Source organism: Podarcis filfolensis, assembly GCF_964270895.1.
Source record: "Podarcis filfolensis genome assembly, chromosome: 13".
NCBI classification, from domain to species: Eukaryota; Metazoa; Chordata; class Lepidosauria; order Squamata; family Lacertidae; genus Podarcis; species Podarcis filfolensis.
Window position 1 is genome coordinate 7,090,708 of NC_139615.1, and position 18,916 is coordinate 7,109,623.

Sequence of the window (18,916 nt, forward strand, 5' to 3'; positions counted from 1 at the left end):
CATGCCAGGACTACAAGAGAAGACCCCTAGCTGCCTCAGACCAAGGAGTCTGTCGTACTAATCCTGCATCTCATTGAGGGTTGCTTAGATGTTGCCAGGGAGCCAACAAATGAGGCATATAAGACAACAGCTCCCTCCTGGGTTGGGCTCCGTTCTCACAGCTCACACTTCCAGTATCTAGAAAAAGGATAGGGAACCCATGTCCCACCTGATGTTTTGAAACTACAACTCCCATCATTCCTGACCTTTAACCCGGGGGCTGCTGGAAGCAGGAGTTTAACATCAACTGGAGGGTTCCTCCATCCCAAATTCAGAGGCTTACCACTCCTGCAGGTTCTGTCTGTCTACATTCCCGTGTGGAAACTTTACGGGAGAAAAAGTGAACTTGACTCAGGGAGAAAAATCTGGGAAGCACCAAACGTGGGAGGAGGAAGTTCCACATCCTTTTATTACCTAGTCTCAGAAAACAGAGGAGTGGGGAGGCGGGAAGGGGATGGAGGCTCTTTTCCCTGTGCAAAGTCTTTTGGTTTGGTGGCGTTCGCCGCTCAGCCTAACGTGTCCTCCCAGGGTCTCTTTCGTGGCGCCGGCTTCGCAGGACCCGGCTGGTGCTGCTCCAAAGGGTTGTGGGAAAAGGTCTGGCGCAGCGGCCCTGAGCGGAAGAGAAGCACACGTTTCGTTAGTTTGTTTCCGCAAAGCGGGCAAGGAGACTTGTCAGCCCCCAACCGGGAACTGCGTCGAGAACAGAATAAACACAAGCAGAGCCGGGCTAAATAATCAGAACATCTGTCTATCCAGCCCACTCACACATCTGGGAGTCCCACAAATAGGGTCTGAAGGTGATGCCCCTCCCTGCTCACGTTCCCTAACAGGATACAGTAGCATCCTGAGTCTGAACCCGAAGGATGGACCAAAGCGGTGGACAACTTGTCCTACCATCCCAAGCCAGAATGACTGACAGCATGGAATAAGGGGAGCTGGGAGCCCACTCTGACCTGGTGGGGCACAGATGCCCCAGCCCCTGTCTTAGCTACTAGCCCACAACACATCTTGTGGCAATGAGTTCCATAAGTTAATCATGCACTATGAGTTCTTCTGCCTGTCCTGAAGCTACCACAAAGTCAGTTTCACTGGTCTATCCTGAGTTTCTATTATTGCGTGAGAGAGAAACTTGCTCTCCCCAACCCATAATTCCGCAAACCTCGATCACGCCTCCTTGCTCATATCTTAAGTTGCCATTTTGCTCAGCTGAAAAGCCACAAATACCGCAGGCTTTTCTAAGAGGGAAAGGGGTTCAGATGAAGCAGCTAGTCCCACCCCCCCCAAATGATTTCTGCTGCCCTTTCTGTATGCTCCCCCCCCGCCCTACAGTACCATGTTTTTAAGATGTGGGGGCCAGAATTACATTATGTAGGATCAAAAAGCCCACATGTAATTTGCAAAATGTATTCTGATGGCAAAATAGAGGTTCTTAGCACACCAGATTCCTTTCCTTTTTCCTTTCCTTTCCAAGTGAGCTTCTAGAATTAATACCACCTCAGACAAAATGTACAGGCACTTTTCTCATTTTTTTTAGTTATAGATTGGCCTAATCATTCCACCACCCCCTTTCAGTGTTTTTATTTTCCCACTGGGAGAACGTGCCTCTCACCCCAGGAACTATTCCTGCGGACGCCCATGCTAGCAGCGCACAGAATGTTACCCTGGACCTGCTGTGAAGACCCATTTTCTGCAGGGAATGGAGTGGGGGGGGCAATCCTGGAACGGGCTGTCCCTTCCCCTTGCTCCACTTGGCAGGTCAATATTCAAATTATATGTCACTTACTCATGTGGGAGGCTGATCTTCCCACAGTTGCTAACACAACTGCAGAGGCCCAAGTGAAATAATTGTCAATTAGATGAAGGCAAAGAACTGCTAACATGAATAGGAGACGTATCGAAACAGTCAAGGACCTGCAGAAAGGGCCAGGAGCGACGAGATGACAGCAGAGAACTGGGAAAGGTGGCGATCTCTGATTTGCACATTGCAGAGCAAGTGGAAGGAACAACCCATCCCAGGATCCCCTCCTCCCTGCAGGAAAAGGATCGTAGACAGGCCTGGCAGCTGTGGATGGCGGCAAGTGAGGGCGAGGGAGTGCAGGAGGCTTACCCTTAGCTGCCAAATTCAGGTGGTTTTTGATGCGCCGCTCCCTCTCTTCCAGCTGCTGAGCCATCTGTGCATTTTTCCAGCCTGGAAAAGGGGGGCATGTGGAGACGCAAGTGAATTAACCCTGTAGGAGCTGGAGGCCTTTGAGAAGCCCTTATTCCCTCCCTCGCACCGCAGCAGCCTTCGGCCACCCTGCTCCTCCCAAGTCAGCTTTCTTTTTCTGTTTTTAAGTGAAAATAAAAAGTGGAAAAAAGGGTATACTACATCATTACAAGAGCTATCAATTACAGTTCTCTATATACTTATCTAAGGGATGAGGTGGCGCTGTGGATTAAACCACAGAGCCTAGGACTTGCCGATCAGAAGGTCGGCAGTTCAAATCCCCGCAACGGGGTGAGCTCCCGTTGCTCGGTCTCTGCTCCTGCCAACCTAGCCGTTCGAAAGCACGAAGTGCAAGTAGATAAACAGATACCACTCCGGCAGGAAGGTAAACGGTGTTTCCTTGCACTGCTCTAGGTTCGCCAGAAGTGGATTAGTCATGCTGGCCACATGACCCGGAAGCTGTATGCCGGCTCCCTCGGCCAATAAAGCAAGATGAGCGCCGCAACCCTAGAGTCTGTCACAACTGGACCTAATGGTCAGGGGTCCCTCTACCTTTACCTTATATAGTATACAGTCTTTACCTTTTCTAGTATACAGTCGTGCCTTGGAAGTCAAATGGACTCCGTTCCAGAAATCCATTCGACTTCCAAAATGTTCGGAAGCCAAAGCGCGGCTTCTGATTGGCTGCAGGAAGCTCCTGCAGCCAATCGGAAGCTGCGGAAGCCCTGTCAGACGTTTGCCTTCCAAAAATAGTTTTCAAACCGAAACAGTCATTTCGGGTTTGCAGCGTTTGGGAGCCAAAATGTTCAAGAACTAAGCTGTTCGAAAAGCAAGGTACGACTGTATAGGTATTATTATCATCCAAATACATATATGTTTATTTTTAACCTACTACCATTTATGTTTCACAGTTTTCAAACTCCGTATGTAGTTCAAAAAAACATTTTCCTCTGAAAATTTTAATTTTTCCAGCAGAGTCATATTGATATGACCTGCTCCTTTCTCCCCAAACCTAATAACTGTAGGACATTGTAAAAATGTGCATTTTAAAAAACACCACTATCTTTACTGCATCTCAAACAACGTGCTGCCTTAATCACCTTTCTTGAAGTTCTTTATGAAGCCTCCCTGAGCCGGCAGGACGCTTGGGTCGTGTTGCACCCGCTCGGGGATGCCAAGCCGGGCGCGAACTGCGGGCAACCGCAGAAAGGCCACTTGCACCAGCGAGAAGAGGTTGGATGTCAGCCAGTAGGTGAAAACGGCCTGCAGGGAGGGAAAGAGAGAGCATCAAAAACCCCTTTCCTTGGCCCACCCTGTTGCAACAGGACAGCTGCCCTGTGGCATGAGAGGGGCTGGAGAATTGGGGGTCAGCGGGGAGGAAGTGGGAACAGCAGCCCCACAGGAAAAGGCGTTTTGGGTTCCCCTCCCGGTGATAAAAGTTCAGGAAAGCCCCCTTTGTACTTGCCCACAGCTCCCCTCTGCCCAAGCAAACATAGCCGGTGGCAAAGAATGATGGGAGTTGTAGTTCGGCAACAACTGGAGGGCAGAATACTCCCTGCAGCGGCCGCAGAGGAACAGATCCAGCTGAGCCCGCAAAATGGAAGCTTTATTTACACTTTTATGTTTCTTTTGGACTGTGTAGGCTAAATTGCAGGTTTCTGAACTGAACGGGGGCCAAGGCTGAGACAAAGGAACATGGGTTCATTCAGGGCAAGTCAGAACCGGCCTCGATATGTTTCATAGGAAATACGTAAAAAGCAATCGCAATCTGTGTGCGGCGGCACCTCACCGTCGGGAAGGAGATCGTGAGAGGCAGGATAGCGAGCGGCATCACCCGGAAAACGGTTTTCATAAGGTGGAGGTTCGGGTTCGACACTCCGGATTCTGCTCCTAGCTGCAGAGAAGGTGGACACTGTTAACACTCCTGCAGTTTCCCCCATTTTTCACTGCGTTGTCCTCTCCTACATGAGGTTTTCTGCCAAGCAGGAATTTTGAAATTGTGGGGGTGGGGAAAATGTCGAGCGATGGACAGGATCCAGAGGTAGCCACAGCCTCGCACCCTTGGCAGTAGATCCCATCCCTCCAACAACTGGCTTTAGGAGGTTGACTGCAGCCTAATTATCTAGGCCCCAACCCCCCGCCCAATTTATTTTGGGATAAAGCAAATTCCGAACATTCCGCTTTCTCCTTACGATCTCTTTTGGGTGGGACAATTTCGAAGCTTCAGGGACACACCAGAGAAACACTGATCTAGTCTCTTCTCACGCTAGCATCAGGAATAATAATAATAATAATAATAATAATAATAATAATAATAATAATAATAATTGTTGTTGTTGTTTATATACTGCCCTCCCCAGCCAAAGCCAGGCTCAGAGCAGCTAACAACAGTAAAAATAACACAGTTTACATTGGCAAGCCGTTTCCCCACAGGTTCTTGCATGAAGAAGCAGACTATAAGCTAAGGAATAATAAAAATATGCTGGCTAACTTCTCTGGGAGGCTGGCATCAGCTGTGGTTGTCCTCTGGGTGCTGATGCCGGGCCTTTCAGCAGGGCCCTCATTGTGGTTACTATCTTGTAAACAACTGAAAATGGTTTTTGTCGCTACCCCTGTCTAATACAGACCCATAATATTAGGGGCACCAAACTAATTCACACATCTGGTCCTGTCTAAGCTCTGTTTCAGAGCCCATGAGGCCTCTGGTCTCTTTATTTCCTATTTGTTCTGTGATATGCAGACACCTCAAATTTCTTCATTAGCCCACTAATTCATTTGCCTTCCCCACACCTTCTGCCCCCACAGAATAGGGGCTAGTACCCACAGAGAGGTTTGCTCTCCACAAACCTCTCTTAATCCCCCTGTCATTGCCTCTTGCAGGATCCAATGCCTAACTATGCACTGTGTGGGAAAAAACACTTCCCTTTGTTTAATAATAATAATAACAATAATAATAGCAATAACAACAACAACAACAACAATAATAATTCACTTATACCCTGCCCATCTGACTGGGTTGCCCAAGCCACTGTGGATGGCTTCCAAGACATAAAAACATAATAAAACATCAAACAGTAACAGTAACAATCTGATCCAATATAAAAGCCACAATAACTTTAAAATAAACCACTTATATCAAACAAAGCAACATTCAACAATCCCATCAGAACCTAACAGTAAACAGCAAAATTAAACGTAAAGGTAAAGGGACCCCTGACTATTAGGTCCAGTCGTGACCGACTCTGGGGTTGCGGTGCTCATCTCGCTTTATTGGCCGAGGGAGCCGGCGTACAGCTTCCGCGTCATGTGGCCAGCATGACTAAGCCGCTTCTGGCGAAACAGAGCAGCGCACGGAAACGCCATTTACCTTCCCGCTGGAGCGGTACCTATTTATCTACTTGCACTTTGACGTGCTTTCGAACTGCTAGGGTGGCAGGAGCTGGGACCGAGCAACGGGAGCTCACCCTGTTGCGGGGATTTGAACCACCGACCTTCTGATTGGCAAGCCCTAGGCTCTGTGGTTTAACCCACAGCGCCACCCGTGTCCCCAAACAGCAAAATTAAACATCAGCAAATAATAATTAAACAGTTCAACCACAATAAAGAATTACCAATCTATAATCCTTAAAAATAACAGCAAATTACAACGCATAAAATACCACAAAACACACAAAACCATGCAAAAGGATCAAATTGAGAAACAAAGAAGCACGCCTTATAAAGCTTTTCTTTTTTTAAAAAAAATATCCCTGAACTCCTCTCTTCCCAGCTGCTGCTGCTGCTGTTCTCAAAGTCATAGTCTGGGAAAGACTGGATGGGGCAAGTCAGGTGGAATAGCCATTGCCTGATGAGGAACAGAAAGTCTCTCTCCCCTCACAGTTCTTCCTCTGGAGCAGCTCTCCTAGGAAGCTTCCAGAATTAGAGGTTCAAATGTTCAGCTTTGTTGCGTGCCCATGAATTCAAGCCTTATGGAGAGGGAGAAGAAGGGTCTCCCTAACTTACTTCCTCTACACCGGCGGTGGAGAACCTTATCGGCTCCATAGGCCAGATTCTTAACCCAGATTGGCCACGTGAGGCAAATCTGACAGCAATGTGATGTTACATGTGCGCAGACCACTGCCTCTAGTCAAAATCCATTGTATCCATGAATGCAGAAACAAAAGGATCTCTGGAGGGACCCAAAGACTTACTTCCAAGATGGCCCACATGGTGACGGTCACTGTCAGGGGCAAGACATAGTAGGGATCGGCAGCCGTGAGATCTGAGAACCACCACAGACCCCCAGTTTGAAGGCTGGGCACAGGGAGCTCCGCCATTTTGCGCAGGGCAATGAAGAACGAGATGAAAATGGGTGCCTGAGAGAGAAAGGGAGAGAGGATGAGTGTGAGAAGGGGAGGAGGCAGAACTGGAAGTAATATTCATACACCACACACACAATTTAAATATTTATATTTATTGACAATTCATGGTTCCCCCCACCCCCGTAATTTCTATTTGCATCGCACGAATTGCTTCAGGGCACCCCGGTGTAAAAAGTGGCAAACAAATACAGTGAGTGATCAATAAACGAACAAAACAGATGTGAAATTCGGGGTGGGAAGCTTGTTTCAACTGATTTTCGTATCTGGTAGCTTGCATTAATTGCTGTGACTTGCCCTGAAGTCTACAGGCAAAGGGCAGGATGTAAGTTCGTAAAAATAGAACAAAAACAAGCCGGCCTAGCAGTGGGGCAGAGACTCACTTGGACCAAGGGAACAAGAAATCCTCGTAGCGGGTTGACATCGTGGGTTTTCTGGTAGAGGTTCAGGTCCGTATAAGCTTTGGCAACTGGGGGAGAAAAGCGGAATGATTTGCGGGGAAGGCAAAGGAGATTATCGCCCACAATCTCCTTCTACAAGCCCTTGCCCTCCCCTACAGATCAGGCCCCACCTGCTGACAAAATGTGGGCAACCCTATTCCTTGAGAGCTCCACTCTCTTGCCTCCCCAGCCTTGTCTCCTCCTATCACCCCAAGCACCACCTCCTCGATTCATTCAACGTGGTCCCTTCCAATGCGGTTTGTTTGCAACCCCAGCTGTGCCCCTTTTCCACTGAACCCTGCACTTTGCCCCATACGCCGGCCAACTCACACTCAAATTTGTTCCCCGAGCGCTTGGCCTCGTTCATGCGGGTGGTCAGCTCTGAAATCTGCGGCATGTGGTTGTTGAGCTTCACTGCCTCCCTCTGGCCCTTCACGATGAGCGGGAAAACCAAGCAACGGGCCACAATCGTCCCTGAGGAGTTTGGTGGGGAGAGAGGAGGACACCCGTTACTCTCAAGTGCAATGCCTGCGACGTTACCCACAATGCAATGCCAGAAATCACTACCTTACCCAGAATGCACCTGGGTACTTCTGTTTGGAGGCTTGTGCAAAAAGGGTAGGCGGGCGAACTCCTCCTGCAGAGGATGAAGGCATCATTTACCCAGAAGGCAGTACTGTCATACCTCGGGTTACAGATGCTTCAGGTTGCGATTTTTCGGGTTATGGACCCGTCGAAACACGGAAGTACCGGAACGGGTTACTTCTGGGTTTCGGGGGTCGCGCACGTGCAGAAGCGCTAAATCAGGCTTTGCGCATGAGCGCCGAATCACAACCCATGCGTGCGCAGATGCGCCGCTGCAGTTTGTGAACGTGCATCCCACATAGATCACATTTGCCACCCGAGTGTCCACTGCAGTGGTGATCATTAGGTTACTAGCCTGTCTTATTAAACCCAGAGGTTTTCTACGTTACATATCTCCAAGCGAGCTAGAGGACACATTCCAGTCAGGCCAAAGAATGAGAGAAAATGTGAAGCAGGGCAGGTGAGGGTGTGCGGGCTTTGGGGAAGGAGTCCTGAGGGGTGCAGAGAGAAGTCTAGAAAGCTGAATTTGGCCCCAGTGCCCAAAGTTCAGCTGCGGTCTCCATCTCAGAGAACAGGTTGTACCTTTCCTGCTGTGTTCCTTCTCCGTGGGGCTGAGTCACCGCGGTGAAAGAGCCGAGGATGCTGGCTTAGCACTGCATCCGGCTATTTGTCTATCCAGCCCAATACGGTGGAACCTCGGCTCGTGAATGCCTTGGGACCCAGAACGTTCTGACTCCCGAATGATCGAAAACTGGAAGTGATTGTTCTGGTTTACGAACGTTCTTTGGAAGCTGAACATCCATCGTGGCTTCTGATTGGCTGCAGGAAGCTTCTGCAGCCTATTGGAAGCTGCGCCTTGTTTCCAGAACTGTTTTGGGAGTTGAATGGACTCCCAGAACAGATTAAATTTGAGAACCAAGGTTCCACTGTAACCCCCAGGAGCAGCCCCCCAGGATCTTTGGCAGAGATGCTTCTCTCTCATCAGCACCAGTGACCTCGTTGTTTTAACAAGAGATGCTCTAGGTTAGGTAACTGAGCTTGAGGTACAAAGTTTGTGTTTGGGGTGTGTGTATCGCCTCATGTCTCTCTCTGGGCTGTGCACAATTTTTGGCAAGAGCATGTAACCCGCCAAGTGCTAAGCTCAGACTCTACTGCCAAGCTCTGGCCCCTCCCGGCAGCAGCATGCCCCAAGCCACGGAGCCAAAGTGCCCACTCTGATGAAGCTCTCTGCCAGCCCAAATCTCCACCCGCTTCCCAAATACAGCAGGCCCCTTCACCTGCCACGATGGCTCCCCACCACGGCAGCCCAATATCCACGTGGAGGGACTCCAAGAAGCTCTGGATCAGACCCACCGGGGTGTGGGACCCCAAGCCCAGTTCTGCAAAACTCTGCTCTTGGACAGCCTGGGCAAGGTCCCCCGCAGAGAGAGCGCCCTCTAGTGGCGGGGAGGATACAGGCTGAAGAACCTGAAGAAGGAAGAGGCAGGAAAGTAAGTTAGCACTGATTAATCTGAATGCTCTCAGCTCCCAACTGCTAGGTTCTCTTCACTACCGTCATTTGCAACCCTCCACCGTCACCTTCCAAATTTCACAGCCATGCTGCTCTTACCTGTGTGCCAGCAGCAGCTGCCGTGCTTTGACATCTGTTTGTTGGCCTCAGCAGGAGAACGTGGCAGCCATTTTGAGGACGCGGGTGAGGGGCAAAAGGAGATTTAACTCTGAGCCACGTGAATGGGACAGACGTTCTGTGGATCTGGAAGGCAAGTTTTGAGAATCAGCATCCTGACAATGGCACTTGCTAGGAAGATGACTACTTCTGTGATATACAGGAACGTGTGCAGAACAAATTCCTCAGATTTGTTATCAACGCTGTCTGATTCCGTTTTTTTTTTTTGTGGGGGAACCACTTTAAATTTACAGGGAATCAAAATTCAGTTGTAAAACCATTTTCTCTCTTTTGTAAGTTTTAGGGAGCAGGATGTAATCATAGTTCGAAGTTAAGAAATTATTTTGGGTTGGGTGGAGGGTGGGGCAACTTTGGGCAACCACAGTCTCTCATTCTAACCTACTTCACAGGGTTGTTGAGAATAAACTGGGGAACATGGGAGAAACAAGTATGCCACTGTGTGCATTTAATATGTATATTTTTATAATTTTATAACTGTTTCTGTTAAGGTGTGAAACCTAAGACGCTGGCAAGTTAGCAATGTCATGTGACTTTAAGTAGTCAAGCTCGTTAAGTTGTTAAGTTGCTCAGTATATAAAGAGTGTTTGTTTTCTCTGCCTGTGGGGCGTGAAGCAAAAATGTCTGAAAGCTCCGGAGGTGTTTCTGTTATCTTTCTGCAATAAACCTGTCTTTGGAAAGACAGGCTTCCCTGTGTCGTTATTTCTTTGCTGCTGAGACTTTGAAGCTTGTACTGCAACAAGAATCTCTGCACTGGACTTAATTAACGCTCTGCGAAGAGAACTGTTGCTGGTGGCGCAGCGGAAGCGTTTACTGGACCAGTACACAGACTCTCTTAGTTTCTTCTATCTACACACAAGCACACATATTAATAATCTATTAATTCTGGACAGAGTTTAGAAAGCAATAAAACACAATAGGGCAGAAAGGGTGAATTATATTTTGATGGACAGCAGATGTAAATAAAATACATAATATAGATAAACCTACCCAGGTGCTTACGAAGTTGAAGCACTTTTAATTCCTCCCCCCAGCATTTTAACTTTTGTATATTTTATAGTACAGTTGTACATTTGTAAACTGCTTTGAGGTTTTCTTTTTTACAATCAAGCGGTTGTGTAGGTTTTACGAAACAAATAAAAGACTAAGAAAGAGGGAGGTTTGCCCTGCCGGACTTAAAATTGTATTATGAATCAGTGGCTTTTTGCTGGCTGAAAAACTGGCTGCTTCTTGAAAACACAGACATTTTGGATCTGGAAGGGTTCAATAACAGGTTTGGTTGGCATGCATATATATGGTATGACAAGGTTAAAATTCACCAAGGTTTCAAAAACCATATTGTTAGGAAAGCACTATATAATGTTTGGATTCGGTATAAAGATCTGTTGGAAAACAAAACCCCTAGGTGGCTGTCACCAATGGAAGCTAAGGAAGTGAAAAAACTTAATATGGAATCTAAATGGCCAAAATACTGGGAAATTATAGAACAAGAGGAGGGAAAAGTGAAATTGCAGAGCTATGAGAAATTGAAGTCTAAAGTAAGAGACTGGCTCCATTATTACCAGATAAATGAAGTATTCAAAGAGGACAGGAAAATTGGCTTTCAGGTGGAGAGATCAAAATTAGAAACAGAATTGTTGGAACCCAATACTAAGAATTTGTCAAGAATGTATAACTTGCTGTTGAAATGGAATACACAGGATGAGACGGTTAAATCAGCTATGATTAAATGGGCACAAGACATTGGTCATGACATCATGTTTGCTGACTGGGAACAGTTATGGACCACCAGTATAAAGTTTACGGCATGTAATGCCTTAAGAGAGAACATTATGAAAATGATTTATAGGTGGTACATGACCCCAGTCAAGCTTGCAAAAATCTATCATACGCCCAATAATAAATGCTGGAAATGTAATGAAACTGAAGGTACTTTCTACCACCTTTGGTGGACGTGCCCAAGGATCAAGGCCTTCTGGGAAATGATCTATAATGAAATTAAGAAGGTCCTTAAGTGTACCTTTCATAAGAAACCAGACGCCTTTCTCCTGGGCATGGTAGGCCAATTGGTGTCAAGGAAAGATAGGACGTTCTTTATGTATGCTACAACAGCAGCAAGAGTTCTTTTAGCAAAGTATTGGAAGACACAAGAACTACCCACGCTGGAAGAGTGGCAGACGAAGGTGATAGACTATATGGGACTGGCTGAGATGACTGGCAGAATCCGCGACCAAGGAAAAGAGACGGTGGAAGAAGATTGGAAGAAATTTAAAGTTTATCTTAAGAACTGTTGCAAAATTAATGAGTGCTAAAATGTCATGGGTAATGTAAAACAGAATTGCAGTGACAAATAATTGGGTAAGAGAAAAAGGATTAAAGAAAGTGAATTATAAGTAATTGAAATTAGGGGTTGCTGGAAAAGTTTAAAACAGGGATGCAGAAAAGGGAGGTATGGGGAAGTCGTTGAAATAAGGTTTAAGAAAAAGAGGTTATGAAATTATACGTGTTTATATGTTTGTTTGTTTATGTATTGTCAGTTGTATTGTGTCTTAATATATGTTGGAAAATTAATAAAAAATTATATATATATATATATAAAAGAAACAAATAAAAGACTAGCGCGTCTTGCGATTCATAGAAGGAATACAAACGTATGAAATGAGCTAAAAACGAGGAAAGAAGAGGCTGCACAAAACCCCTCCATCAATATAGCGCCACATAATCCATGCCATTTTCACATACATCTGCTAAGGAAGCTCTGGCCTGTTTGAATACCGTCCCCCCCTTTATATCATATGGTAAATGTTTATTAAATACATCAATTGTTCAGACTGTTAGTAGAATAGTATTTATTATTACGGTCGGAGACCAGCTCGTGAAACACAAATAGAATTACAATCCCAAAAGCAAAACAAACATTTAAAATAATATACAATGGATTTTAAATTTAAAAATGCGGTAGGCATATAAAACATAAAAATTTTAAGATAGACTATAGTAGAGAAATGACCCAGAGTCACCCGTGGATCAGAGTTTGGGAATGTTCTTAACAAACTAGTTTGAATCGGGGGATGGTCTGTGCCTACAGATCTGTGCGCAGGATCTGGTGACCATCCGGGTCGTCTTATGATCTTTGCCTAACAGAGGAAGATCGAATTTTTGCTTTACCGGGAGGTCAGCAAGCCTCACCAGCAGGGGGTCAATGGTTTCTCTATGTGCCTCATCATAAAAGGGACATCTAAAAAATATGTGTTTGGAGCTTTCTATATCCCCCAATGGGCAGGTGCAAATTCTCTGGTCATATGGGACTTTTAAAAAGGATCCCTCCAAGTCCGGCGAGGGCAGAGCTGAGCTTCTGGCAAGTGTAAAAGCCCTTCTTGCATTTTTGGATACAAGAAAAAAGAGATATGCTGCTGGTGCAGCTATATCTCTCTCGGTTTCTACAATTTTGTAGTCGGGGCACCTTAAGCAGTCCTGTTGTCTCTCGGTATCTATAATTCTTTGCCTAACCATAGCTTTTGCTTGGGCCAAGCCCAGACTTAGAAGGGCTTGAGGGGCAAAACCCAGTTTCTGAAGGGTGTTTAGGACTGTTGTCTGCCAGCCCGGCTGGGTACTGGTCGCAAAGGATCAATGGGGCTATTCCTCAGGGGAGCAGTTTCAGTGACAGCCATTCAAAGATTGTTGTTAAGCTGATGTGGGATCTGAGATCTCTCCAAGCTGCCCTGAAGGCTTTTGGCTTTGTCCTCCTAGCAGCCAAAGACCCTTTACACCCCAGCTGGACTTAACACCTGCCTCTCTCTCAACCTCAGGTCCCCAGGTGTTGTGGGACTACAATTCCCACCATCCCTGACTACTGGTCATGCTCGCTAGGGGTGATGGGAGTTGTAGTCCACCAACATCCGGGGACACAAGGAAGGCCTCAATCCCCCTCTCCCCCCCCCCCCCGCAAAAGAAAAGGTCTTCTTCAACAGCTGCGCCGCAGGACGCTCCCCCTCCAATGAAACTGCACCAAGCTGCTAGTCCCTGGGGTTCCGGCCCGCAAGGTCATGACCCCGAGGCCAGGGCAGCGCCGCAGAGGCGTAGCGCCCGCTTCCCTGCATCACCCACCTGCCTACGGAGGCTCCCCGCGAGGGGCATCTTCCCCGGCAGCCCAGACCGGCTCCACGCTCTCCCGAACGCCGCTGCGGAAGCCGCCATCGCTCCTCGGCCCCACCCCCGGTCGCGTCACGCGCAGCTCTCGCGAGGACTGAGGGGGTCGGACGCGTGACGCCCGCGCAAGGCTGCCATCTTTGTTAAGGGCAAACAAAAACCCTTCGACTTAGCGCGAAGGGTCGACATCTTGAGTGAGGGCAACTCTCCTCTCGAGACCCTGAAGTTCCTTTTTTTTGGTTTCGGGCGCAGGCGTGTGGGGGGGGGAAAGGCATGTAACCGCTGAAAGGGAGGCGCCAGTCGATTCTTTTCCCGGCTATGTTAAAAAAAGGGGGGACTAGAGCAAAGTGGGCTGGGGCCATGTTTAAAAATAGCGATGCTGTTCTTCAATTTAGCAGTGGGAGAGAGGCGGGGTTGCTGATGCGGCCATGTTGGTTCCGGGCAATATAGAAAAAGCGGAAGCGCGGCCATGTTGGTTATGGGCGATGTGGGAAAAGAGGAAGCGCGGCCATGTTGGCTATGGGCGATGTGGGAAAAGAGGAAGCGCGGCCATGTTGGTTACGGGCGATGTGGGAAAAGAGGAAGCGCGGCCATGTTGGTTATGGGCGATGTGGGAAAAGAGGAAGCGCGGCCATGTTGGTTACGGGCGATGTGGGAAAAGAGGAAGCGCGGCCATGTTGGTTATGGGCGGTATGGGAAAAGAGGAAGCGCGGCCATGTTGGTTATGGGCGGTATGGGAAAAGAGGAAGCGCGGCCATGTTGGTTTGGGGCAACACGAGAAAAGAGGAAGTGCGGCCATGCTTACTTTGGGCAGTCATGTATCGCAGAGAACCCTTTTGGGAGAAAGTTTTTTTTTAAAAAAACAACTATCTTCGCTGATTGGTATAGAGCTTGGTCAAGTTTAGCACGTGTTTAATTTTACTTCATTTTCACAATAATTCTATAACGCTTAATTTAAATACGCGCGCACACATTTAAGCAGTTTACGCAAAACAATATTCAATTCAAATACCAATAAAAATGTTAAAAACAAGTTGACGTCAAACTGATCAAAATAGAAATAAAACCTGCAGTCTCAAAACAAATACATTTCATAAAACCTCATGTTAAATTTACGCTTTACAAAATCACACTGTTGTTAGTATGATTATTATTCTCATCTCAATTTATTGCCCACTGTAATCCCAGGTACGATGATGATTTCACATGGATGCACTGGAAAAGACCTCATACTGTATTTGCTAATAGCATTATTTGTTAACAGCAGTGCTGAGCTGGAACAAATTCCATTGAGGAACCGGGTGCATTCATCAGAAAGGCCACAGAGGGCAGCAGAGAGCAAGGTCTGGAGGAGCCCCTTTGCTCTTGACACTTTTATCCAGTTTTCTCAAACCTTGTTGTCCTCTTCACATTCTGCAGAGATGGGAAAAGATGGACATAGAAAAACACCCCCTCTTTTAGACTTAGGGACCTGACATCCAAGTCCCGGGGGCCCTACAGCAGAATTAAAGCTGCCCCTTTTTCTTGTTCCCTTTAAAAACAATCTCACCCCCTTCTTCTTTAGTTATATACACAACCCCCCTTTTTCTTATTAATACATTATGAATCATTATGCATCCATTTTTTATTCACTTCTTACTCATTTTTCATTATTATTATTACCCATTTATTCACTTAATCTTTTTAAAAATTCTCATTAAAGAATCTTATTTTACTTTACTTCTTTTTTCTTTGCCCCTTTCATCCCTATTTTATCTTTTAGATCTCACCACTTCAACATTTTGAATTATTATTATTATTATTTTAAGTATCTACTTCTCCATCCCCTCCTTCCCCCTTTCCCTCCTATTTACTTGCTATTATGGTCCCCCCCTTGTCTTTTCTGAATAAACAAACAAATGAATAAGAATACTATATATCTATATACATATAGGGGGTGGGTTATTGGGTTGTTTTTATTTTTATTTCATATTTTATGGTTTTATATTTTGATTTTGTTCTGTGACAACCGCCCTGAGACCTCTGGGTATAGGGCAGTATATAAATTCAATTATTATTATTATTAATAATAATAATAATAATAATAATAATAATAATAATAATAATAATTTATTCCCCCACCAATTTTCAAAAGGACTTTCCTCTCTTTCTTCTTCTCTCTTTTCTTTTTCTTTCCCTTTTCTTTTCTGTCTTCTCCTTTATCTCACACTCTAACTTGAATCACTACCACAACTTTTGATTTTTAAATATAATTACATTAGCCTTTAATTTTTTTTAACTCTTATCTGTGAACTCCCAATCCCATCTCCCACCCTTAACTTGACTTCACCCCCTCTTGTGTGTGTATGGATGTGTGTGCACAAGTCAGTCTACCTGTAAAAAGCCTCCTACTGCCCTCATGTGGACTTAACTATTTACTACAAGTGTCTTAAAAAGCAGGTGGTGCTGTGGTCTAAACCACTGAGCCTAGGGCTTGCTGATTGGAAGGTCAGCGGTTCGAATCCCCGCGACGGGGTGAGCTCCCGTTGCTCGGTCCCCACTCCTGCCCACCTAGCAGTTCGAAAGCACGTCAAAGGGCAAGTCGATAAATAGGTACCACTCCAGCGGGAAGGTAAACGGCATTTCCGTGCACTGCTCTGGTTCGCCAGAAGCTGCTTCTTCATGCTGGCCACATGACCAGGAAGCTGTATGCCGGCTCCCTCGGCCAATAAAGCAAGACGAGCACCGCAACCCCTGAGTCGTCCGTGACTGGACCTAATGGTCAGGGGTCCCTTTACCTTTACAAGTGTCTTAAAATCAAACCATGTTAATTTGCATGTCAGGCTGTTGCACTCAGGTAGTGCTTGTGGGGCATTTGGTTGGCCACGAGGAGAACAGGTTGTTATACCAGATGGGCCTGATCCAGCAGCCACCATTTTCTTAAGTTCTCTTTCTCTATATTGAAGACTCATGGAATGATAGAACGATGGAGTTGGAAGGGACCCAGGGGTCATCTAGTCCCACCGCCCTGCTACGCAGACATCTCAGCTAAATTGCTGAAAAAAATTGTGGCAAATAGTTCCACTTTTTTGCTGGTTTTTTTGCCAGTTCCAGGGACACTGGAAGGTGTGCTATAGCTTACCCACTGTAGCACAATTTAACTTCTTAAAAAATGAACAAAATAGACTTCTATTTTTGTGTGTGATGTCCTTCAGAGAGAGGCCACACCTGCATATCAGAAGGGTACACCTCTGCTCTCAGTTTCCTATCTTGAACCAATATGCTTATGTCCCATTGTCAGGGAACTGCCATCAACTCAGAGGCGAGAGATGGAAGGGCAGTTGTGTTATAGGGAGCGTTTGAAAATCTTGCGAAGTAGTTCTTCCTCCGGCTAGGAGGAAAGCCCCACCTCCAGTGGAGAAGAGGTGAAGGGACCAGGGAATGCTAGGGAAAGCCTCAACACCGAGCCTGAGCAAACTGGAGAGGCGGGAAGTACTGCGCAGTAGGCTTCGGCGCAGGGAAGGGCGGAAAAGGTTCGGTGAAATATACTCGAGTATATATATATACTCGAGTCGAGTGTGGATTTCATGCTCTTTATTCAGCTCATAGTAGTGAGGAATGAAAGTTCCCCCAAAATATCTGCTTTATATACATTATTTACACAGTGGGCCGCACGTGATTGGCTAATTCTGGGATTCTCCTGTAGGCCAATCAGGTTGCGGATTCACTTCCACCTGGAGCTGGATTGGGTGGCTCCTGCGGACAATCATACTGCTGCATTGTTCTAGGACCAATCAGACTGCTGCATTCTGAATCCTATTGTTCTAGGACCAATCAGACTGCTGCCTTTTGAATCCTATTCAACTCAGTACATAACATTGGGGGTGACGTGACTTTTATGCTGGGGGAGGTACAAAGACCAACCACTCCCAGATTCTGCTAGCGATTGAGCCAGACATGAATTTACGACGCTCTTCACTGTAAATAGTTTGCACCAAGAATAAAGCCTGGAAAAGACAGGTTAGAGTCTGGCCGGTCTACTCTCGAGCAACCACACCAGCATCAGACACCCATGATATAGAAAGAAACATGGAATGGGCCTGACTTAATTCATTAATTAATCTCAATTCATTAATTAACCCCCTTTTATAGATTACCGGTAGTTAAATGAATGGTGTTCACAGCAAATGCTGCTTTTAGTATCCTCAGATATGAACCAGACGGATCCTTGTATTAGTTTAGGTTTTGATAACAACTTTTACCCAGATACTTTTTTTTATATTTGATGTTTGTTTATATTTGATGTAGTTTCATTTTGCTTTGATGGCAGTAGCCTATCTTGAATCAAAATTATAGCAAAAGTTGATTTAGCCCATGATTTATCAAATGAATTTATGTTGTGGCCTGAAGCACATTGTGGCATTGGACTAAAGGGAGGCCCTCAAGGGGCTTGTGGGTGTTGATGGGAAACTGTGCTAGAGCTAGATAAAGCAAAAGTCTTAAGTAATGTTACGGAAGCCTCTTTGCTCTTTTCATCATCAGACACTAAAAGGAGAGCTGAGTATGAGCATGTTGTATGGAGGGAAGATACTGTGAAGCACATGACAGGATATTGGACTTGAGCCCGGTGGAATGTGACCCAGATTCAAATATGAAACTCTCCAGTGGCTGTTCTAAGGATTACATGGGATGGCCACATATACAGTGGTACCTCAGGATGCGAACGGGATCCATTCCGGAGCCCCGTTCACATCCTGAGCAGAACGCAACCCACGTTGCCGTGGAACGCAACCTGAAGCATATTTAACCCGAGGTATGACTGTATACAGAACTCAGAATTCTGATGGACAACAATTGGTATTGGTGTGTTCAAGTTGTTGCAAAGGTTGGGTTTGAAAAACAATATTGGCTTAAAACCTCCCGTATCTTATAGTGTAACCTCTGCACAGTTGCCCCTGAATTAGCTATTTGTTGTTGTTGTTTAGTCATGTCCAACTCTTCGTGACCCCATGGACCAGAGCACGCCAGGCACTCCTGTCTTCCACTGCCTCCCGCAGTTTGGTCAAACTCATATTGGTAGCTTCGAGAACACCCTAAATTAGCTATTTAGGGAGGTCTTGAAATGTGTGGACTGGGCCACCAGGGCAAGTGTCTGAACCTTCATCTGATAGGAAATGTTTTGCAGGAGTGGGCAACAGATAAAAAATGTGACATTGAGGAGGATCGTATGGCGGAGGGAGTGAGAGTGAGAAATGTCCTTATTTTCAAATGAGGAATGTTGGAGAGTATGCATACAGTGTACTCTGCCTCCCCATTTTATCCTCAAAAAACCCTGGTGAGGTGGGTTATGTGGATAGACAGTGACTAGCCAAAAGCATTCTAGTGAACTTCATGGTTATGTGCTAAACACACTTTACTTCTACAGTAATCAAACTTCAACACGATTTTGCAGGGAGATTAATCCGTTCCCCACTTC

The 18,916-nt window shown here is 46.1% G+C and overlaps 1 protein-coding gene across 1 annotated transcript; it reads right to left on the reverse strand.

Moving 5' to 3' along the window:
* Positions 1–430: 430 nt before the first annotated feature.
* OXA1L (OXA1L mitochondrial inner membrane insertase) lies at positions 431–13,547 on the reverse strand. Its single transcript, XM_083582028.1, has 10 exons — positions 13,420–13,547; positions 9,238–9,381; positions 8,906–9,095; positions 7,374–7,517; positions 6,987–7,072; positions 6,436–6,600; positions 4,035–4,139; positions 3,346–3,508; positions 2,147–2,227; positions 431–649 (listed from the first exon to the last, which is right to left on the reverse strand). The coding sequence occupies exons 1-10, from the start codon at positions 13,507–13,509 to the stop codon at positions 546–548; spliced, it is 1,272 nt and encodes a 423-aa protein (XP_083438154.1). The 5' UTR covers positions 13,510–13,547; the 3' UTR covers positions 431–545.
* Between the last annotated feature and the right edge of the window lie 5,369 nt (positions 13,548–18,916).

Coding starts and splice junctions, on each gene's coding strand:
- OXA1L (XM_083582028.1), bottom strand. CDS start 13,509: ATGGCGGCTTCCGCAGCGGCGTTCGGGAGAGCGTGGAGCCGGTCTGGG. Junction 4,140..6,435: donor CCATGTGGGCCATCTTGGAA/GTAAGTCTTTGG, acceptor CCTTCTCTGCAG/CTAGGAGCAGAATCCGGAGT. Junction 650..2,146: donor CCTGAATTTGGCAGCTAAGG/GTAAGCCTCCTG, acceptor TCTTCCGCTCAG/GGCCGCTGCGCCAGACCTTT.